We start from the raw sequence: 23,648 nt of genomic DNA on the forward strand, positions 1-23,648 counted from the left end.
TCAATTAAGATCAACTCTATTGATCCCTGTGGATCAGAATATGATAAATCACATACTGAAGGTTGAAGATTCATCGTCTTCATCCCACTGACACAGACTGACCAAGACGAATCCTCACTCTGTCCACTTGAGACAGATCCACAGATCTACCAGTTTACAACATATGTGCTGAGTGTGCAAATGTGCATCATTACCCCTCCACATCATTAGATACACAGAGCAGATGTGCTTCTTTAGCTCTTCACATGATCAGAGTCACAGCTGGAAACATGAATAATGACAATAACAGGACTTCATCACTGAGTTATCTGTCACAGTGTCATCAGTAACAAACAGCGGTCTGAATCTGGACTGTGGTCGGTGGATTTCTGTTTCCAACCGTTTTTCTACATCAGTTGTGTCTTTCTTTTTCTTTTTCATCCTGATATTTCTTTTCATCTGGGAGGAGATGTTCTTCCTGTTCCCTGTGGCAGTTTCTTCATTTCACCCACACAGTTTGTTCTTATTTCTCTTCTCCTGTCACTATTTTATCATTTCAGTGTTATCATGTGAAAAACTCATAGCTCTAATTTTGGTGATGCTCACTGTGTTAGAAATCAACAGAAAACTTTTCCTAACCGAGTTGAGCTCATCTCACCGGTCGTCTCTGCGGAGCTTCTGTTTTAAGTTCACATCAGAAACAGGAATGTTCCAAACTAACCTGTCGCTCCCGCAGGACGAGATGAGCAACTGGATCCAGGCCATCCTGAACGCCGGCTCGGAGCGGTCGGAGGTGCAGGAGAGCGAGCCGGGCACGCCGGCCTCGGGCCGCGCCCAGACGCTGCCGGCCGGCGGCCCGACCGCCGAGTCCAGCCCGGGCCGGAGGGACAAGGAGAAGGAGAAGGACAAGGAGAAACGCTTCAGCCTCTTCAGCAAGAAGAAGCAGTAGAGGCTCGAGGTCGAAGAACACGAACCGCTTTGGTGAAACGCTTTCAGTCTTCGTCAAAACTTAGCTGAACAAATCCGGACGCGCACTCTTTCATATGAAATTTCATATTTAGCTTCTCAGATATGTATGATTTCACATCACTTGCCTTTCAGCAGGAAACTCTTTGAAAATCTGCACTAAAAGACTGGAAACCGCATCAAAGAGTGTGAGTCCGGATTGTGGTTTTAACTGTGCAGTGCGGTGTAAGAACTCACTGAAAACCTCCCGAGACTCAAAACAGTCTAGTTACAGTTTGCATGGTGCTCCGACAGCAAGACTTACTGAAGCTTTCAGGTCAGTCCATCAGTCTCCATGCAGGATCAGGCTTCATCTACTTTACTAACTTTACTGTCTGTTAAGCTCCAGATCCTGAAGTGTGTCTTCACTAAGATAACACAAGCTTTTCCCCACTTCCTTATAACTGGAATAGAAACCTGTGGGAGGACTGGAGGGTTTACTAACACTTACAAGGGACAAAACAGTGAAAATGCCAAACTTCCACACAGTGGGAGGCTGCTCAGATGATCCATAAAAGAGCCATAAGAGAATATGAAATCCTCCAGGGTTTTCTTCAGGGAGGAAGAGGCGATGACATTACCATCCTCTGTTTTGTTGCCACTCTTCCAACATGGCGGCGTATTCGTCGTATCCATCGGTAACCATTGGTAACCATCAGTAACCATGGGTAACCATCAGTAACCATGGGTAACCATCAGTAACCATGGGTAACCGCTCTCCTCCCAGGCTCTCAGAGGCCTCGAATGCAAAATTGACTTTAAAAGAGATTCCATAACACAGAAAAACAAATATTATCTGGGTCAAAACACTTCAGTCGTTCTGTGTGTTGAAAAACCAGAAAATAAAATCAAAAACTAGGAAGTGACATCACTACTGATTAGCGGGAACAACCAATGAAGGCGGTTGACTGCTGAGGAACTTCCTGTGACAAACTGAGGAAGCGAAAACTTGAAAAATGTTTCACCAAAGCGAGGCGTCTTGATGTCTTTATGTTCAGTCTCAGTGCAGTATTTTTATTTTTATTTTTTTATTTTTTGGGGTTTTCTTCTTCTTGTTTGTTTGGTCGATGGTTCCAGCCACAGTGAGCGCGCTCAGTTCGACCGCACTGTGCCGGGCGTGTGGACAGACCTCAGTTGGACAAAATGTCAAAAATGAAGCTAACCGTCTTGCAGGGACGCACACTTCTTCTTCTGTTGATCTGTTCCTTTCAACTTTGTTTTTTTTATTTTTTATTTCGGTATCATGTTTGTGTTTCTTGGTCAGCCAGAAACCGGTCTGAGTTTTTGAACATTTCCTCAATTTTGTGAGGGGGTCTGAAGAGACAACCTACATTCTTCCTCTGCCGTCAGAAATTGGACCAATAGTGCATTTTGTTTTTGTTGTCTGCACTCAGCGACCGCTCCCTGATTGGTCCAAAATGGGATCGGTTGATACGAACAGCCAATCCTCTCAGACGGAGCGGTCGCTATGGAAACGTTGTCCTAACACACACACACACACACACTTGCATGCTTAGCGAGGCGAGAAAAAGCCTAAAAATTCACACGATATGAAGGATCTCTTTCTGTTTCGCCCGGTGTTCACAAGGACCAGAATTTATTTTGACCTTTTTTTTTTGCCTTAGTTGTTTCTCTTTGAGTTTCATTATAATATATGTTTCAAATAATTCTAGTACAGATTATAAAATCAATATGTATTATAAACACTTCAAAGCATTGATGTTAAATGGTAAAAAGTAAAAAGTACAGCATTTACTGCAAAAAAAGTAATATCCTGGAAAAAAGGTTGCTTGCTTGTTGCCTCTAGCACTGCGCATTATGATTTTTGCTACGTTCTCCTGCTCTTTGATACATAGTGTGCTCCGTCACTGTATCTATTGTACTGAAACTGTATTGAATTAATGCCATCTTACTGCACAATCAGAAATACATAATAGGAATGAAGAAATCCTTTGCAATGTCTGGGTCTGTGGGGCCACATATATACAGAAGTTAGACCAGGCTTCCTGATGTATGAAACTGCACCTGTAGACTTTGACTTTCTCTCTCTCTCTCTCTCTCTCTCTCTCTCTCTCTCTCTCTCTCTCTCTCTCTCTCTCTCTCTCTCTCTCTCTCTCTCTCTCTCTCTCGCTCTCTCTCTCTGTTAAATATGTGCGATGTCATTAAATGCTTTTAAACTTTACAGTCTACCTGTGTCCTCGTCCTTCTTGTCTTCACTGTGTTAAATGGGACTTTAGTATCGACGGTTTACAGCAAAAGGAGCATAAGTGACATTTTCTTATTTTTATAGCAGAGTAAGAACAAACTGAAAATGATTTCATCTTCTTTTTATTCAAAACATGGTCATAGATTAAGATTCAGAAAATCAATAGTCTATAAAAATCTTTCTGCACCGAATTTCATCTAGGGCTTTCACTTGAGTTTTTTTTATTTCCCCCTTTGAGTTTCCCAATGATAAGTAATACTCAGCTTCAGTCAAAATGGCACTTAAGGCCTTTTCACACCAAAGCCTCCATATGTAAATGTATGCAAAATTAATTTGATAAATTCCAGATCTTGTAAAGTTTGGGGGGGTTACACAAATAAAGGATGGTAAGTATGTAAAATGTTCAGTTTTACAGTAACATGGTAATGGAAAAGACCTGAAACACATATGATACACATTTCCTGTCATTTCACATGTGACATCTGTTGTGAAGTGAGTGTGATGTGGCTGAGCTGGCAGTCTCTCTCATCATGTTGAACAACCAGAATCTTCAAATCCAGTCAGGAAACTGAAGTCTGGAATTTTAACATGAAACATCTTGGCTGCTGAGTGAAAACCTGCAGTGAGTGAGAACAACCAAACCAAACGCCAACCGGAATCTTCAAATCCAGCAAAGAAACAAAAGGTCTGGAAAAAACCTGTAACTTTGAAAAGGAAAATGAAGCTGCAGGCTGCACTTCCCGTCAGTCTGGATTTGTGTGTCCAGTCTGAGCCGCAGCAGCTCTCAGCCTGAGGATTCACCATATGGAGTCCCATATGTTTCAGATTAGCTGAGAGGAGACGAGGACCAGCGGACCTTTAGCCCAGAAACCAGAGACCTGCTGCAGCAGAGCAGAGCTGAGGCCCGGGGCTTTAAAGGAGAAGAACTCCTCTGAAACTCTGTCACTGTTAGAAACAGCTGCTGGTGATATTCTTCACATTCCTGGCTCCATTCAGTAGTTTTATTTTCTTCTTGGTGGATAACTGGCCAATCATAGACGAGGTGACGTCACCTCCAGATATTCAAATTTAAGTAGAAGGGCACACGGAGAGCGCAAACCTCCGCCAAGGTTCGTGCTATTATTGCTTGTTCGTGAGTCGGATCCGGATCCGCTCCAAAATGTAATGGGTTCTTCCTTGGCCCATGCTACACCCTTCCACCAAGTTTCATGAAAATCGGGCCAGTAGTTTTTCCATAAACCTGCTAACAGACAAACAGACAGACAAACAAATGCCACCAGAAACATAACCTCCTTGGCAGAGGTAATAATGATAATATTCAATTTCAAGCTGTTGCATTCACTGCTAAATTATGTTTTTTGAATTCCTTCTTTCAATAAAAATCACTTTTTGATTTCACCATGTATCACCATGTATCTCCATGTTGACTCCATGTTGACTCCATGTTGTCAGTGTTATCACAGTGTTATCACAGTGTTATCACAGTGTTGTCATCATGTTTCATCATGTTCAAGTTCAAGTTTTATTTGTCACATGCGCAATCATACAAGTACAACGTGCAGTGAAATGTTTGGTTGCTGCCTCCTCAGACTGTGCTTATAGCAAATAGAACAAAAATAGAGATAGTACAAATATTTTTAAAAGTATAGTATAAAATATAAAGTATAAAAGAATTACTGTATACAGAGATAAATAAAAAACTGTGCAATATAATAAATAGATCTGTTATACAATGACATATATCATGTTTGAAGATATATGTAGACGATTCTTTACAGATTTACAGATTTACATATATGTAGATGATTTTTTTTTACAGATTTTACAGTTGCCCATGGCAATAGTGCAATAGTGCAATGAGTGCTGTCCAGTGTTGCCGGGAGTAGTGCAGTGTGCGCAAAGTAGTTTTCTGTATCTTGTTTAGATAAAAATCCATAAACACACCAAGATTTCTAGCTTGATTTGTAGGTTTTAGTGTCATGAGGTCAAGGTGAGCACTGACTTTTAATCTTTCTTTTTTGGGGCCAAAAACAATTATTTCAGTTTTTTCTGAGTTCAGTTGTAGAAAATTCTGGCACATCCACTCATTGATTTGTTCAATGCAGTTATTCAGCAGATGTAAAGGACTGTAGTCATGTGGTGAGACTGTTATGTAGAGTTGTGTGTCATCTGCATAAGTATGGTAGGAGATGTTTTAATGTTCCATGATCTGAGCAAGGGGGAGCATGCAGATATTAAATAGAAGAAGCCTGAGAATGGACCCTTGAGGAACTCTGCGTATGATTTTTGTTCGCTCAGATTCATAATAATTATAAAGTAGTCCCTATCTTGTAAATATGATTTGAGCCAATTCAGCACAGTGCCAGAGAGTCCCCCAGAGAGAAGAGGTCATTGTTCAGGTGGCTGGAGTCCTGATGATTCTCTCTGCCTTGGTCCTGCACCACCTTGTGTCAATGTCCTGCAGGTTGGGGAGTGTACTGCCACTCTCTGCTGGGCCTTGTGGTCCTGCTGGGTGCTGCTTCCATACCAGGCGGTGACACTCCCTGTCAGGATACCCTCAATAGTACAAGTGTAGAAGTTCCTGAGTATCTGGGAGGACACCCTGAACTTCTCTGTGTAGAGTCCATGTCAGGTTCTCTGTGATGTGGACACCGAGGTACCCGAAGCTGTCCACCCTCTCCACTGGGGCCCCGTTGACCTTGAGGTGGTTGTAGCTCCTCTCCGGCTTCCTCCCGAAGTCCACGATCATCTCCTTAGTTTTGCTGACGTTCAGGAGGACATTGTTGTCCTGGCACCAGCGTGACAGGTTCTCCACCTCCTCCAGGTAGGGGTTCTCGTTGTTGTTGGAGTCCAGACCCACCACAGCTGTATCATCAGCAAACTCGGCGATGGTGTTGGAGTCGAGCGTAGCCACAGTCATACGTGTATAAGGAGTATAGCAGGGGGCTCAGGACACATCCTTGGGGGACCCCCGTGTTGAGGGTGATAGTTGATGAGGTGTGGCTGCCTACTCTCACCACCTGGGGTCTACCTGTCAGGAAGTCAAGGACCTATCTACACAGGGAGGTGTTCAGTCTTGGTCCCTGAGCTTAGTGACGAGCTCAGAGGGGGTTACTGTCAGGAATCCAGCCGAGGTCCATTGATTTTCTCTTTTGCATATTCAGTTCATTTTGTGTTTGCCTTTTGCCTGTCTTGTTTTCTGCTGTGTGTCTGTGTCCAGTTCCCACACATCCAGCCCCTCCTGCTTCAGCTTCCCTGTTCCACCTTGTCTCCGCCTCCTCTGCATCATCTACCAGCCAATCTTCTGCCAGCCCATCAAAGCACACCTGTCTCCACTTCTCATTAGCTAGATGGTGTATATAGACCTTGTGTTGTCAGTCAGTCTTTGCCGGTTCATCCCAGTGTTTTCTCCTGTGTGTCGTTCCAGCCTGTTTCCTGGTTTCCTGTAGCCCGAAACTTGTTATGACCTTTTGCCTGCCTACTGGATTCTGTCTCAGCTCACTGCTTCTGTACTGTTGCCTGGCTTGTTTGGATTATCTAGGGTTAGTTCTGACTAACTCTGGTTCTGACTTGGATTTGGACTTTGGTTTTCAGCTCAGTAAAAACCCTTGAACGTTTACCCCTGCCTCTGCCTGGTGTGTTCCGCTTTTGGGTCCTAACTACAAACCTGACAGTTATGGTATTGAGGGAGGAGGGAGGAGGGAGGAGGGATCTCTGAGGAGCTGAGCGAGGAGACACAGAGCAACCTTCCTTCCCGGAAGACTTTCAGCTGAACGCCGTGACGTCAATTCTCTGCCCCTCAGCTGGCAAATTTGAACGAGATGCAGAGAAACAGTACGAGTGTAAATGCCCGTTATTTTATGCTTTTTGATATATAACGTTAATGAAAGAACATGGGGAACCTAAATTACGTTTATTTCATCCACAACCCGTTTTGTCTGCAGAAACGGACGTCGCTTCACATGACGCTTCAGAGGAAAGAACGTCTCATTTCTCTAAAAACATATTTCCTTGTTTCCTCTCTCCTCGCATGGTTTCCTTGTTTCCTCTCTCCTCGCATGGTTTCCTTGTTTCCTCTCTCCTCGCATGGTTTCCTTGCGTCTCTCCATGCGTCCTCAGTGGGAGGGACTAAGACACAAGGAAAAGATGCAAGTGAGGGAAACGTGGAGCAATTTAAGAGACTTGGGATGCTCCCTCTGTGTGGCGAGTCAAAATGCTTCACAGTATTATCCTGTTTATATTTGCCGTTCAGGGGAATGGAACCTCCAACCCTGGCAGTGTTGGTGCCTTGCTTTGCTGACCTGTAAGTATCAAGTATGGCTGGGGATTATTCAGGATGATTTCCAGCAGGATTGATCAGTCTGCATTGATCCACTCATCAGTTCATCTCTGTGTGATGAAGAGACAGTATCAGGCTTCTCTTGTCCTTAATGAGAAATCTATCCTGGGTCTTTGTAAACTGGACTTCAAGATAACTTCAAGATATTTGATTTTCCTAGTAAAATATAATACAGTGGTCTATCTTATTTAAATGTTTTTGCACACATATTTTTTTTTTAATTGAAATGCAAATGTAGAAATCACAGCCGCTGTCCAAAGAACAATAAAGAACATATCACTGTATTAATTAAGATTAGCCTATGGACATAATAGAAAATAAGTATACAATTTAAAAAGTAAACAACAAAACAAAATTCAAACAAATAAAGGTATTAAATAAACAAAAATACAGAAAACTGTAGTGCTCATTGGATTTGTCGTCATTTTTAGTTCAGTGAAGTTAAATCTCTCCTGCCTCCTGCCACTTCTGTCCATCCACCGGCACCGTTAAACCGTTAACGGCCACGCCAGCAGCCAAACACTACAACCCCCATCATGCATTGCAAGCGTCGCGGTAACCAAGAAGACTACCGAGCGTACAAACGAACGGAAGCCGCGATTCTGGAAGCCGCTCCGCTCGCAGCGCGGCGGCAGCGTCCTGCGCTAAAACCGTATTAAGGCTATTATCCACAGAGAGAGGTGCGGCAAGCTGGCGGGAGTTAGCGAGGGAGAGAGCGGAAGTACGCGAATTTGCCTTCAAAATAAAATCGGAACATTTGTCACGGAGATAAAGAATATATATAGGGTTAGGGTTTATAAAAAAAATCATATCAGAATACTCAGTGGAATGATTACAGAGAATATGGGGAGAAACTTGAGCATACTAACAGCCATATGCCCATGCAAGATAGCATGCAGTGTTGCCAGAAATATAGAAAGAAATTCTTAAACATCAAATTTATAACAGACAACTTGGATAGGTGTCTACTGTCTTATCACAGTCTGTTCATAGTGCCACAGCTGTTCCTAAAAGCTTTGTGGTGAGAGCATCAGACAGTGAAAAGGATTAAGATAGACTTTTATTTTTATTTTTTTGTAGAAATCCTTCCCTTCCAGCTTTTCTGGAATCAGTTTGATGTTTGAGTTTGTCTTGTAGTTTAGGCAGACCTGTAGGCCTAAGTGGCATATTGTAGCTATAGGCCACCATGGTTAATAATATGTACTGTGTGGGGAAAAAAGCAATTGTAAGCCTATTTTCATTTATTACAGATTCCCTTTTAAAATCATTATTTATTATTTATCTGTACTTCTGTTACTCAAAAACCGTTGAAAAACATAACGCTCAGTGGGGATTTTATTTTGAAGGTTGCGAGCGGAAGTCCCAGTTTTTACGCTGGCTGGCTTGACACTGGTACAGAAAACTGGGATTCTCTCTATATCCCGACTTTCCATATTTTGTATTTTTCTCGGCTGTTTTTGTCGGGACGCTGCCCGTCCTGCCGCGCCGCCGCCCGGCCTGCAGCCCGGCGCGAGCCCGCGGGCCGGACCGACGGTTCCTCCGGTCGGATGTGGAGCTTTCGGGTTTGGATGCAGATTGACAGATAAATCGGCGCTATAATCTCCTGATTTCAACTGGGAATAGGCGCAAACCAGCAGCAGGAATCTGTCTTGGGGGGGATTTGCTTTTCCACCCATATTAGACTCTGTGCGGGACTGGTTTAAGGATCTGACGGCTTCTCATTTCATTATGTGGAATTATAACATTACAGGAGACCCGCGGGACCCGCAGCCTGTCCGGAGCCCCGCAGCCTTTCATTCATAGTAACTGATGATATTATATGACTGATAACGGAGCCTGAGTGATCATATTAACCCGAGACACAGCGGCTGTTGCTTAGATTTTAGTGACAGCGGAGCTCATGTTTTCCTGCCGAAAAATCATTTTAGTATTCATACAGAGACACACAAATACTCATTTATTGTGACCTTATCGTACTTTATGGTATTTTCTTGTATTTCTTATGATATTCCTGTTATATCACTATAATATTTCTAGTCTGATGTGTGTGTGTGCGGTGCTCAGTCTGTAGTGACCTTATTGTAATGAATGGTATTTCTATCTCTTATAATAACCCTCCCCTCCTTATAATATCCCGACTGGGACTCACAGTTCAGATATGATATTTGTATATTAGCCTTCCGAAATTCATAATATTAATACTATAGTCCTAGTTCTTATTTATCAGGGTTCTTTAAACAATCCTATTGATCGCTGATCAGCTGTGCGGACACATGGCCTTCCACAGACCATAAGAGCCGGAATCAGCCTGTCATTATGCAGCCGGTGCGCTGGTAGAATAAAAATATTTTGCATATTAATGCATGCAGATAGGGATTTGCTGGATGGTTCGTCTGCATGTTGAAGCTGGTTCCCTGTGCTCGGGTTCGGGTCGTGACTCTGGTCTCTTTAAAGGTAAAAACCACAGAATTAAAGCTGCGGGACAAACTTTGCAGTTTGGCGGCTCCAAGCGGCAGAGGGACGGAACTGTCCGGGATTTTGAAAGTTTGAAGGACTTCACTACCCAGAAATCATGTAATGTGACTTCAGTAAACGAAACGTGTTCTTCTTAGTGTGTGTGTGTGGTTGTGTGTGTGGTTGTGTGTGTGTGTGTGTGTGTGTTGGATCGGCCTCTTCCTGTGGAGGAGATTTCCCACCAGAGAGGAAACTGAGAGCAGAATTTAATTTGGACAAACGGAGAATCTGCAGCGTCTCAGTCGGTGGGGATGAGACGCTCCGCTCTGCTGCCGCATCACTTCCTGTTTACACTGAGGAGACGCTGCCGCATCACTTCCTGTTTACACTGAGGACCCGGATGTGAGTTGAGTCGCCGCGATGTCGGACAAGACGGCTCCGCGCTGCCAGCTGCGTCTGGAGTGGATCCACGGCTACAGAGGCCACCAGTGCCGCAACAACCTGTACTACACCGCCGGCAAGGAGATCGTGTACTTCGTGGCCGGAGTGGGCGTGGTCTACAACACCCGGGAACACACCCAGAAGTTCTACCTGGGACACAACGATGACATCATCAGGTGAGTCTGCTGCAGGCAGATTGTTTCATTTCTGCAAACATTTCTCTGAGGCAGAAATAATCTGATTGGTTGAGTTAAACCTCAGTGGGCGGAGCCACAGAACCACAGGAGTGCAGGTTGGCTGGTGAACCTGAGCGGGTTTCCAGAAAGCAGGATTGACAAGTTATCCAGATCTGTTAACTCTGAATTCACAGAAATCTGGGATTTTCTGTTCCAAAAACCGAGATCAGAGAAAGTCTAGATCAGTTACTATGGCAACTGATGTTCTGAAGCTAACCTGCTGTGCGGCAGGTTGACTGGAGTCAAACCAGACTGAGCTGCAGAGTTTCAGCATCACACAAGTCAGTTCCACATGGAAGCTCAAATTATCCGTAGGGCTTTACGTGGAGAGAGGGTGACCCCGATATATTTATATATTTTTGTCTCCACCTGTAGCATCGTGAGCGTTACCTTCTTCAGCCTCACATTTCCTCCTCACCTCTCTACAAACTTTATGCATCGCCCTTCATTTATTCACTACTGGAAGATTTCTGTATAACATTGTAGACAGAGATAAGAGATAAAAATGTGATAAACCTTCTATATATACAGGCACTGTGTCCTGGGGGTCCAGTTGGTCCGGCTCCTCTGCTGGACCCTGACCTGTTCTACAGCCTCAGCCTTCTTCCAGTCAGCTACAGAGTGGAAGTGAAATAAGTCTAGGTCTACATTTAGGCTACGATTAAGAAAATGAAGTAGTTACAAGCAAATAAAATCCTACAAGTTTGAATTATGTTCTATGACGCTCTGCTCTGCTCGTCGCCTCTGAATCCATTAATCCTGTTTTCAGTGCTCGATTGAGGATGTCTTTATAAATTCACCTTGAACGCGCAGAGTTCAGTCTCAACCTGTCCGATCCTGATCACTGAAATCTGAATCAGTTCCCGCTCTGCCGTGTCTCGCTCACTCAAGTCAGAATTCAGGATTTAGGATTTCTTAAACCGTCTTTCTGGAAAACCGCTCTGAAGGAACTCTGGTCAAAATATAAACAAAATATATTCATGACCATGACATCATGATGTTGAAGGTCAGCAGTTAGCTAACTAGCTTACCTAGCTAGCTACAGGCTAGTATGGCTAATTTGAATTTGAAGGTCAGCTAGCTAACTAGCTAACTAGCTAACTCAGTATGGTAGATTGTATTGTTTCAGTTCAGGCTTCATAATATTAGCTTCCTCCTCTCTTTCCTCTTGTCTTCTTCACTGAGCTTCAGTCTGATGTTACTGAGACAGAGAAACTGAGGTTCTTTGGCAAAATGAGAAGAAATGACAAATTAATTTTAAAGGATAGCAGGTATCCAAGGCTTTGGCCGACTGAATGATTGACAGCATTAAAGAAAATGTGTGAGCTGCTGGAGAAACAGCAGCACTATAGGCTAGAGGTAGTAGTATTAGTAGTAGTAGTAGTACTTTTTAAAGTATAGTGGAGAACTCCAGTCCTCAGTTGACAGTCATCTTCACACAGGTCAGATTTTCTGGTCATTTCAGGGTTTGTTTCCTAAGCTGGATGTTTGAGCAGATCTGAGTCCAGTTAGATGAAGGTTTCTGAAGCCACAGAACAGCTGATTTTAAATTAAATAGACAAGCTGCTGCAGGCAGACTGTTCAGAAAAGTTGTGAAGTAATAAAAGTTAGATGAAGTTGCTGTTGGTCGGTGTGAGTCTGAGCTGACAGGCTGCACTTTGGGAATAATAATAATAATTCAGGGGTCAGAGGTCAGAGGTCAGGGGTCAGAGGTCAGGGGTCAGGGGTCAGGGTCTGGAGCTGGTAGGGATTCAGTGTCTCTCTCTTCTCTTTCTCACTCTGTGTTCTTGTGTTCTCCATGACGCCTTTTACATAATATCTAACCCTGAAGCACGAAAACAAAACAGAAGAAGAAGAACAGATAAAGATCCTGGAAGCTGACTGACTTCAGAGGGAAAGCTGCCGCAGCGTCCGTCCAGAGCTGGAACACATAGAGCTGGAACACACAGAGCTGGAACACATAGAGCTGGAACACACAGAGCTGGAACACACAGAGCTGGAACACATAGAGCTGGAACACACAGAGCTGGAACACACAGAGCTGGAACACATAGAGCTGGAACACATAGAGCTGGAACACACAGAGCTGGAACACATAGAGCTGGAACACACAGAGCTGGAACACATAGAGCTGGAACACACAGAGCTGGAACACACAGAGCTGGAACACATAGAAGAGACAAACACACTGTCAGTCTGAGGAGCTTCTCTGTTCTTCTGTCCAGCAGCTGCAGGTCCGACCTGCTGCTGCAAACCACAACGGCTGCAAATCAATGAAGCTAATCTCTCTCTCTCTGCCTTTTCCTCTCTCTCATTCACACACACACACACACACACACACACACACACACACACACACACACACACACACACACACACACACACACACACACACACACACACACACAGCGTCACCAGATGTTGCCTCTGGCTCACCTGCAGGCTGCGGTCTGACCCAGTTCAGGATCTGGTGGCCGGATGAAACGATGAAACAAAAAGGGCAAATTAAGACATTTTCATCCTGCTGGGACACAGTCTGTCCCACTGTGATCATCTGAAGCTGTGGGACAGTTTCATATGTTTCATATGTTTAACATGTTTAACATGTTTAACATGTTTCATATGTTTCATATGTTTTACTGGGGTGGGGGGGCAGGATGGGAGGAGGACATCACTCTGTTGAGGTTTTTTACCCATAAACCACCAAACCAGGAGCAGAATGTGACACAGGCTTTAGAGCTGGATATTAAAGGGACGGTCAACCTGGATAAAAATATGAATTATCTTCCTCTGTCTCACTCTTGAGTTCTGTGTTCATCTTCCACCAAGATCTGAGCGTTCCTAACGTTCAGTAACTGGAATAAAATGGAGCTTTTAGCTGCTGCGTTTTCTATAGTGATACAGGTCAGAGAGCAGCTGGGCGAGCGAGCTTCACTCTACACTGGAGAGAGAGAGAGAGAGAGGAATGAATAAATGGTGGAATAAAAAAAGGCGGATAAATTCAGATCTTTCACACAGACCACGCTCTGCTGGCTCAGTCCAGTTGGATATGGAGCATCACGTTAGTTTCCTGATCTCAGACTGAACTGTGAACTGGTTCCACTCCGTCTCCATCTTCAGTCTGACATTGCCTCCACTCGACTTCGATTTCCCCTAACCAATCACTAGAGACCGACGTATCCGCCTGAATCTAACGCCATTTTAAGTCGACGCTGATGCGTAACCATGACGACGCCAGAGACGGTTCAGACAGTATAGAGCATCTTTGACACGGAGCCGAGTAAAAACAAAGTACGACGACTTTTAATGGATTCAGAACAGCCTGGATAGCAGCGTCCATCTTGTCTACAGCGTCTCCATTGTTGTTGTTACTCCTCCTTGGTTCCAGCAGCTTGACAACAGCTTGACGACGGCTTTAGTCCCGCCCCCGTGGCTCTGATTGGCTAATCGTTAGTCCCCCCCAGTGCTCATCGGTCCGATCATTTTTCAACCGAGAAACCACTGTTTCATGTCACGATGCCAGACCAGAATCAGTCAGCTGGTGGAGTGGGTGGAGTCAAAGGTCTGGACAACAGGCAAATCACATTAATTCAGGCAGAACTCTGTAGTCCTGCCTGCGCCCAGCTGATTGGCTGTCAGCTGTTTCATCCAAACGACTCTCAGTACCAGCTGACTCTCAATCACCAATCACATTCAAACACGTCACTGAGGCGGTCTTTATGATCTGACAGCTCACTCTCACTCTGCTGTTCATTCTGAGAGTCCTGATGCTGTCTGTACAGAGGATGCTGTGTATCTCTGTCTGAGTCTGTGTGTTAAAGGTCACATGGTGTAAAGCAGGACTCCTCTTCCTCTGTGGTGATAAAGGAGTTATATGGTCTATCTAAACATGGTGAAAGTATCAAAACTAAATCCACACAATCCATATTAGTGCAGCGAGCCTCTAAACGAGCCGTTTGGACTTCAGTCACTTTGTGATGTCACAAAGGTTCGCTCATTATCATTTCTGTAAGAAATAATAGACTAACAAAGTGTTTTTTTCAAAGCGGTTGAGCGGTTGTCGTTTATTACCGGAGAGTTTTCCCTACCTGTAGCCGCCGGGCCGCGGCGTCTCACGTTTCACTCTGGAAACGGTTAGCCAATGGGAACGGAGGGTCGTTAATATTAATGAGCCTTAAAGACACGGAGACAGAAACGGCCTGTTCTTGGTAAGGCTCAGAGAGATGCTGGAAAATGAACGTGGAGAAATGGATTGAGAGTGTTTTTGGTTCATGACACCACACACACAGCTTTGAATGGACAGAAAGACACTAAATAAAACTCTGGACAGAATATGGAGCTTTAATGTTTTCATATATTGAAGATGTGTGTCTGTCTTGGGGGTTTATGTTAGAATCTCTCTCACGCTGCTTGGATTCATTGGGCAGCATCAGCAGCAGAGCCTGCAGAACCATCTGCAATAAACTGTTTAAACTCCTCTGACATCAGTGTCTCTGTCTGAACTAAAACATTCATCAGCAAAAATCATTTCTGTCACATAGATTAGCCGTTGCTGTTAAAACACACATGGCTCCAAACCTGGTGGAGCGAGCTTCACTGTAGATTGGAGAGAGAGAGAGAGAGAGAGAGAGAGAGAGAGAGAGAGAGAGAGAGAGAGAGAGAGAGAGAGAGAGAGAGAGAGAGAGAGAGAGAGAGAGAGAGAGAGAGAGAGAGAGAGAGAGAGAGAGAGAGAGAGAGAGAGAGAGGTGTGTTAAGGTCGACCTCTGATTGGATTTCCCACTCTGACGTGTGAAAGTCGTTTTTAATCCGCAGCAAAACGAGAAATCAGCTGATGCAACGACTTCAGATTCTTCAGTTTCCTGTTGTTTTTTTTTACAGTGTAAAAAAAACCATTTTAATGAGAAATTACATATTTTAGTTGTCTGTCCCTTTAAAGAGGAAATCCTGGAGATGCTCAGGTTTTGTTTTTCTATTCAGTCTCCATCTTCCTCCCTCAGCCTCACTGTGGTGTTTCTGCACTTCCCACAGATCACCTGTCAATCAAACTGTGGGCGGAGCTTGGATTTACTGTTGATGCAGTTTGAGTTTCTCTTTTCTCTGTCTGTTCAGTCATGGTGGCTATCACTGCTCATGCTAACTACCAGTGGTGGAAAGTAACTAAGTACATTTACTCAAGTACTGTACTGAAGTACAGTTTTGAGATACTTGTACTTTACTTGAGTATTTCCATTTGATGCTACTTTATACTTCAACTCCACTACATTTCAGAGGGAAATATTGTACTTTCTCCTCCACTACATTTATTTGACAGCTTTAGTTACTTTTCAGATGGAGATTTGACACAATGGATAATATAACAAGCTTTTAAAATACAACACATTGTTAAAGATGAAACCAGTGGTTTCCAACCTTTTTGGCTTTTGACGTCTTACAGAAAGCAGTGTGTAGTCGGGTCACATTTCAGATGTCTATGAGTTGTTAACAGCTCCACCAAATAGTGATTTTTCCCTCTAAACCTCACATGGTTTCATTTCAATAAATGTTCAAATGATCCAATATTTCAGCAAAAATCAAAGATTAGAGAAAAAGTCCAAAAACTGAAAACAGATTTATGTATCAGAACTTTGTTTTTTCTTCTTTCCTCTCCCATTAATCATCTCCCGACCCCTCAGATTTATCCGGTGACCCTTTGGAGGGGCCCGACCCCTAGGTTGGGAACCACTGGACTAAACTAGCTAACTGTATATAAAGTAGTTCAAACTAGCTCCACCTCCAGCAGCTACAACAGTAACATGCTGCTTACACACTGATGCTTCAGTATTAATAATCTAATGATGTCATATATAATAAAATATCAGTCAGAGGGACCAAACCACTACTTTTACTTTAATACTTTAACTACATTTTGCTGCTAATACTTATGTACTTTTACTGAAGTAGGATTTTTACTTGTAATGGAGTATTTTTACATTGCTGTATTGGTACTTTTACTGAAGTAAAGGATCAGAGTACCGCTGCTAACCACCAGATCTTCTTCTTCTGTTGATTCCAAACAAATCAAACTGGATCACTGTTGGTACAGCATGGGATTATACAATGGAAACACTGTGGAATATGAAATCTAACATTTACCACTGACTGATGGAGCGGAGGACGGGGGCGGGGGGGTGTTGGGAGGGCTGGGGGGGTTGGGGGGGGGGTTGAGGCCTGCAGCCTGATGGGAGCTGACAGCCGGAGGAAAACGCTGATGCTGAAAATGTGCTGATGCCGCTGACAGTTAGATTTTCCATGTGCAGCGTTTACCTGACGCTCTGATCTGTCTGCTGCAGCCTGGAGGAAAACTCACATCACTTTCTGAGATTCTCCACACAGCTTCTGACACGCTAATCTGGAGAGATTTACAGGGAGAGAGCAGGTGGAGTTCAGCGTCTTCCTCAAGGACACACAGCTGAGAGACAGACAGCTGAGAGACAGACAGGTGACAGACAGACAGCTGAGAGACAGACAGCTGAGAGACAGACAGCTGAGAGACAGACAGGTGAGAGACAGACAGCTGAGAGACAGACAGGCAGGACGATCGTCATTTGATCGTCTACACTAGTGAAGAGAGACAGGAAAGACTGAATAGAGAAGAAGATAGAGAAGGGGGGGTTCTTTCCTCTTTCACACCTCTCAATATCCTCTTTCTGTATCTGTTTCTGTATCTCGACCTGTCAAGCTCCACATTGTGCTGATCTGTCCCCCTGCTCAGCTTGGTGACTTCCTTAATGAGATGATGAGAGGATGATGAGTCCTCCTCTGTCCTTGTCCTCCTTGACTTGTTTGATACAGTTGACACCAAATCCTTCTATCCCAGTGATTCTCTGGGAATCACTGGATCTGCACACTCCTGGTTCTCATCTTGTCTGTCTACCCACTCTTACCAGGTCTCAGGGAGGAGGATCTCTGTCCAGACCCTGCACTCTTAGCACCGGTGTCCCTCTGGGCTCAGTCCTGGGGCCCCTGCTGTTCTCTCTCTATACTAAATCCCTCGGCCATGTGATCTCCTCTCATGGCTTCTCCTGTCACTGCTATGCTGACGACACTCAGCTCTCCCTCTCCTTCCCCCCCTCAGATACACAAACTGATGGAGCGTCTCCTCATGTCTCAAAGACTTCAGTGCTTGGATGTCTGTTCTCCACCTCAAGCTCAGTCTTGACCAACCTCTGAACCCATCGTCTATCGGTCTGATCGATTAGACTCTGGGGGCGACGGCCAATATTTGGGGGTTTCCGGTGCAGCCAGAGGACATCCGGGCCAAGACTTCCTCTTCTGTGTCCCGGTCTCGACGTCTCATATGCAGATATCTGTTTATAGAGATTAGCCGAAATGTCGTCCGGACCTAAAACACCTACAGAAAGTATCGATGTTTTGTGTTTTGTGTGGAGAAACGTTCGACTCTCGCGTCTCAAGTTGCTAATCGGACTGTGACAAATCTCTCTCTCTCTCTCTCTCTCTCTCTCTCTCTCTCTCTCTCTCTCTCTCTCTCTTCTCTCTCTCTCTCTCTCTCTCTCTCTCTCTCTCTCTCTCTGTCTCTCTCTCTCTCTCTCTCTCTCTCTCTCTCTCTCTCTCTCTCTCTCTCTCTCAGTCTGGCCATCCATCCAGATAAGATCCAGGTGGCGACGGGTCAGGTGGGTAAAGACCCGTTCATCTGTATCTGGGACACGTACGCCATGCAGACGGTGTCCATCCTGCGGGACGTCCACACGCACGGCGTCGCCTGCCTGGCCTTCGACTCCGACGGACAGGTCAGACTCTGAGAGTCACAACTGTGTGTTTACTGTGACTTCCTCCATGACTCTGGTTAACAGACCTGAAACTGACTGACTGTCTGTCTGTCTGACTGTCTCACTGACTGAATGTCTGTCTGTCTGTCTGTCTGTCTGTCTGTCTGTCTGACTGTCTTTTTGTCTGCCTGTCTGTCTGACTGACTGTCTGTCTGTCTGTCTGTCTGTCTGTCTGTCTGTCTGTCTGTCTGACTGACTCTCTGACTGACTGACTGACTCTCTGACTGACTGTCTGTCTGACTGTCTGCCTGTCTGTCTGTCTGACTGTCTGACTGTCTGTCTGTCTGCCTGTCTGTCTGTCTGACTGTCTTTTTGTCTGCCTGTCTGTCTGTCTGACTGTCTGTCTGTCTGCCTGTCTGTCTGTCTGTCTGTCTGTCTGTCTCACTGACTGTCTGTCTGTCTGTCTGACTGTCTGTCTGGTTTGTCTTGTCTCTGCAGCGCCTGGCGTCAGTCGGTCTGGATGCTAAAAACACGTTGTGTGTTTGGGACTGGAGGAGAGGCAGAGTGCTGGCTACTGCCACCGGACACTCTGACAGAGTACGACACACACACACACACACACACAACACACACACACACACACACACACACACTGTATTGATGTGGTTCTGTGTTGATGTGGTTCTGGTTCTCCTGCAGATCTTTGATGTGGCCTGGGATCCGTTCCAGTCCAGCCGGCTGGTCAGCTGTGGAGTCAAACACATCAAGGTGAGAGAGGCAGAGAGAGTGGTGAAGTGGGCGGAGACTCGCATGCAAATGATAAACTATCATCCAAATATGGTGTTGGGGGAGGGGCTTTGATTGAGATAATCTTATGATCCTCCTCCTCTTCCTTTTCCTCCTCCTCCTCCTCTTCCTCTTCCTCATCCTCCTCCTCCTCCTCCTCTTCCTCAGTTCTGGACTCTGTGTGGGAACGCTCTGACTCCAAAGAGGGGGATATTCGGGAAGACGGGCGACTTGCAGACCATCCTGTGTTTGGCTGCAGCGAAAGACGAGGTGACGTACTCTGGAGCGCTGAACGGAGACGTTTACGTGTGGAGAGGTCTCACTCTGGTCCGCACTGTCCAGGCCGCGCACGGGGTACACACACACACACACACACACACACACACACACACACTTCCTGTATTGTAAACCATTGGTCTCCTAGAGGCAACAAATTAAAGTTACTTTATCTTAGTTCAATTACAAGTCAAAGATGTTTTATTGTCATGAAAATACAAAAGTACATCTTTCCAAAGGCAAATCAGCAAATATAACCAGGAAGCAACAGGGCTGATAGAAAATGTAGTCTTAATGTGGAGAAACACTAGCACTAACAGTCCTGCTGCTGTGTCCAGGCAGGGATCTTCAGTCTTCACGCCTGTGAGGAAGGATTCGCCACCGGAGGAAGAGACGGCTGCATCCGGCTGTGGGACGTCGACTTCAAACCGATCACCAAGATCGACCTGCGAGAGGCGGAGCAGGGGTACAAAGGTCCGAACCACGCTTCCTTCAGCCGGACATCTGATCTGCAAAAATAATCATGAGCTGAAGTTAATTTTCCAGAGTCTCAGATCTGCAGAGAGTGAAAGAGAAAGTTTCATTTAGTCGAGCAGTCAGTTCCTGCTGTCCTGCAGAACGTCTCGTCAGCTGGTTTATTGCTAAAGAGCGTTTTGTGTGAGTTTTAGTGTCCCGTCATCTAAGGCTGTGTTCACACTGCAGCCCAAATCTGAGTTTTGTCAGATCCAGATTGGAGTCTGATTGATTTTATCAAGTCTAAACAGCAAAAAACACATGGAAACTGATTTTTACCCCCGCCAAGCAGGTTATGTCTTCGGTGCCATTTGTTTGTTTGTCTGTTTGTTTGTTTGTTAGCAGGATTACAGAAAAAGTACTGGCCCGATTTTCATGAAACTTCGTGGAAGCATGGGCCAAGGAAGAACCCATTACATTTTGGAGCGGATCCGGCTCCGACTCACAAACAAGCAATAATAGCACAAACCTTGGTGGAGGTCTGCGCTCTCCGAGTGCCTTCTAGTTGCAAATCAGATTGAAGCCTCATCTGTATGTGGTTTGAAATGTGCTTCAGATCAGATTTCTACAGATGATCTCAGTCTGATGCTGTGGCCGGTTGAAACGGTTTTCAGACTGTCCTTAGCGTCACTCACAGTGCGTCACGTGACGTTGGCATCACATTCAGAATGCCAGAAACCAAAATGGAGAATAAAACATTGCTGCATATCAATGTCCTCTGTCACTGAAGTTCTGCTGTGGCAGATTTCTCTGGCACCAAGGCAAAGATGAAACGTTTCCATTCTGCGTTTGCAGCTTCTTGTTTTGGTTCCGTATCTGAAAAACGTGCCGTCAGTTACCGTACGTACACACGCCTCGTCGTTACTGCGGCAACCGATGCAGATAGCTTAACGCTGCCTGAACACACAAATCTGACCCGATCGCTTGCAAATAACAGTATGACAGTCAGAACTAAAGATGGGATTTGAGAACCAGATCAGATTTCCCTGCAGGCTGAACAAAGCCTCAGGTCTTGTTCACATTGCAGAACGTTTTCCGCTTGAAACCTGTGATCCACCTCGCCTCGTGTCACATGACCCACAGATCTTATCTGCTCAAGTTGAACTATTTTCATCTCATGGGAAGATCCTCAGAACAACGTGTTTAGTGGAAACGCTCAGCAGAGTCAACAGCCTGCAAGCTTTTATACTCTGGGGAAGATTTCTTCTGTCTGTCTCTCTGCAGCCTGTCTGTCTGTCTGCGGTCATCATCATGTCGAGTCCCCTGGGGCAACTCGGGCTCTTGAGATGACGCCTCTCCACACATCCCGGTCCAGCATGCCAGAGCGCAGTTCATCAACACTGGTGTAACCAGTGTCCTTCTTCAGCACGTCCACGTATGTTATCCTCCGAGCACCATGTGAGGCTTCACCATGCACGGGTTCCCAGAGGACAAGTTTTGAAGTGATGAGGTCAGGATGGCATGCGCTATGGCCAGCGAGCCTCAGTCTCCTTTGACGTATCTTTGTGGTCACCAGCGGTAGACCAGCGTAGAGGTCAACATTGTTCATGTGTTCCACCCACGAGACGTCCTGGGCCATATGGAGCATCCTGGTGTAACACCCGTCCATTTCTCCTGGGCAGCGGTGAGCGTCCGTGTTTCTGCCCCTTACAGCAGGACGGATTCAACAGTGGAGACGAAGAGGTTGCGCTTGATCTTCCCGCTGAGCTCAGACTTCCACATTTTCCTCATGTCATGCAGCACCTTCCAAGCGATTGCCCTTCTGGTCTTGAGGTCCTTCAGGGAGGATGAGATCCAGGCACCGAGGTACCTGAAGTCTTCCTCCACTTTGACGGTCTCTCTACTGCTGGTGCACACGACTGTGTCATCGGTGTTGAAGGCCAAGACCTTCGTTTTCTTTGAGTTCAGCTGAAGTCCCACTCTTAGGCATTCTGTTTTGACTGCCAGCAGGAGCTTGCAAGCTTGCTCAGCGGTGTTTGAGATGAGCACAATGTCGTCAAGAACCGTAACTGTGACAGCTGGTACACGACGACTCCTCCTGGGTGCTAGGGTGACCCCGAGCTCCTCTTCATGTCCAGTGATGGCCTTCCTCAATGCGTGGTCGAGTACAATAATGAACAGGTAGGGAGCGAGAGTGTCGCCCTGAAGCATGCTGGCGAGGATGTTAAAGGTGTCTGTCTCGCCGTCAGGTGATTTGACCTTGGCTCGAGTGTGCTCGTATGACCTGCTGATAGCTTGCACTAGCTTCTCAGGAATGCCGTATGCCCTCAGAATGCAGATGGGTTTGCCTCGGTGGATTGTATCAAAGGCCTTCTTGAAATCGATAAAGGTCATAATTGCTGGGAGGTTTCTGTTCCGCACTCCCTTGATGATCCTTCTCAGAGCCAAGACCTGCTCAACGGTTGTTCGCTTCTCTCGAAAGCCGCTCTGCTGAGGTCTCAGCAGGGGGTCTAGCACAGGCCGAAGGCGGTTGAGAATCAACCTGTTAAAGGTTCTGAGCTGAGGCTGATCCCTCTGTAGTTGTCTGTGCTTGTTAGTTCACCAGAATTTGGGATCGGGATGATATTGAGAAGGTTCCATTGATCTGGTAGTTCTCCGGCATCATAGGCTTGGTCCAGTATGATGTTGTCAACTGGAACATACTTCAGCACCTCTGGAACCACTCCATCCTCACCGCAGCTCTTGCCACTCTTCAGGGATGCCTTTGCCTTTACATACTCTGCCTGTGTAAATGGGCAATCGTCAATAGGGAGGTCTGTGAAAACTTGGCCAATTTCTTCATCTTCATCAAGGACAGTTGGGGGGTTGCCAAGGAGATTCTTGAAATGATTGTACCAGGCTTCAACACGCTGTTCGTCACTTTCTCCCTTAAATTGAGTCTTCTGCCAGAAATCTCATTTATCAGCTGCCAACTCTTTGCGTACTGTTGATTCGCATGAGCGTCCTCCACTTCTCTGACCTTCTGAGTGAGATGTTCTTCCTCGATGGCGTTATAGGTGTTGAAAAGCGCCGTCTTCTTCTCAGCGTACGCCTGTCTGCTGATGGAACTGCAGTCGGCTACATAGGTGTTGTAAGCTGTGACCATCTCTTCTCATGCCTTGACCACACGAGGATCGGAGGACCTCACTCTCTTGTTCACCTTAGGGATCTTCTCGAGACAGACCTCAGCCGCCTCCTCGTTTGCCCTGATGAAGCGTTGGTACCGGTCAGTTGCTGTCTCCCCCTCCTCTCTGCCAAGCAGCTGGAACCTGTTACGGATCTCCACTGCATACCTCTCTTGTAGTTCCAGGTTGTCCTCAAGCTGTTTCCAGTTGTACTTCACCCTCTTGATGATCTCCTTCCTCTTGGCTCTCAGACTAAGTCTGAGTCTTGTTGCAACAACATGATGGTCTGAACCAACTGTAGCAAAAGTACGGTAGGCTTGTGAGTTGACAATGCTGTTTCTCCACTTCTTGCGAGTTAAAATGAAATCAATCTGATGCTTGGTGTTGTGGGGTGAGAGCCATGTCCAGATCTTGCCTCTCCTCTTCTCAAACAGCGTGTTGGAGGCGAGCAAGGAGTAGTCTTCCATCAGCTCCAGTAGGCGGGTCCTGTTGTCATTGGTTTCATCACCATAAGCGAAGCGAGCGCCGCTTGACCCCAGGCGA

General features: G+C 45.6%; 2 protein-coding genes across 2 annotated transcripts in view; both read left to right on the forward strand.

The window, feature by feature from the left end:
* The window catches only part of LOC139658639 (spectrin beta chain, non-erythrocytic 1-like), a gene marked incomplete at its 5' end in the record, with an annotated part of 6,331 nt that extends 3,242 nt beyond the window's left edge, over window positions 1-3,089 (forward strand). The window contains one exon of the mRNA XM_071536780.1: window positions 716-3,089. Coding sequence (XP_071392881.1) covers window positions 716-928 — 213 coding nt within the window. The remainder of the gene's footprint in view (window positions 1-715) is intronic.
* A 7,314-nt stretch (window positions 3,090-10,403) lies between these two features.
* Window positions 10,404-23,648, forward strand: part of LOC139658638 (echinoderm microtubule-associated protein-like 6) — a gene marked incomplete at its 3' end in the record, with an annotated part of 37,134 nt that continues 23,889 nt past the window's right edge. Inside the window, exons 1-6 of the mRNA XM_071536779.1 lie at window positions 10,404-10,600; window positions 18,288-18,447; window positions 18,925-19,023; window positions 19,126-19,194; window positions 19,381-19,566; window positions 19,827-19,962. Of these exons, the coding sequence (XP_071392880.1) occupies window positions 10,404-10,600; window positions 18,288-18,447; window positions 18,925-19,023; window positions 19,126-19,194; window positions 19,381-19,566; window positions 19,827-19,962 (847 nt within the window). The remainder of the gene's footprint in view (window positions 10,601-18,287; window positions 18,448-18,924; window positions 19,024-19,125; window positions 19,195-19,380; window positions 19,567-19,826; window positions 19,963-23,648) is intronic.

This window comes from Centroberyx affinis, unplaced genomic scaffold (genome assembly GCF_046629955.1).
Source record: "Centroberyx affinis isolate AG114_WGS23_722 - 3 ecotype Tasmania unplaced genomic scaffold, CSIRO-AGI_Caff_v1 ptg002939l_1, whole genome shotgun sequence".
Lineage (NCBI taxonomy): Eukaryota > Metazoa > Chordata > Actinopteri > Beryciformes > Berycidae > Centroberyx > Centroberyx affinis.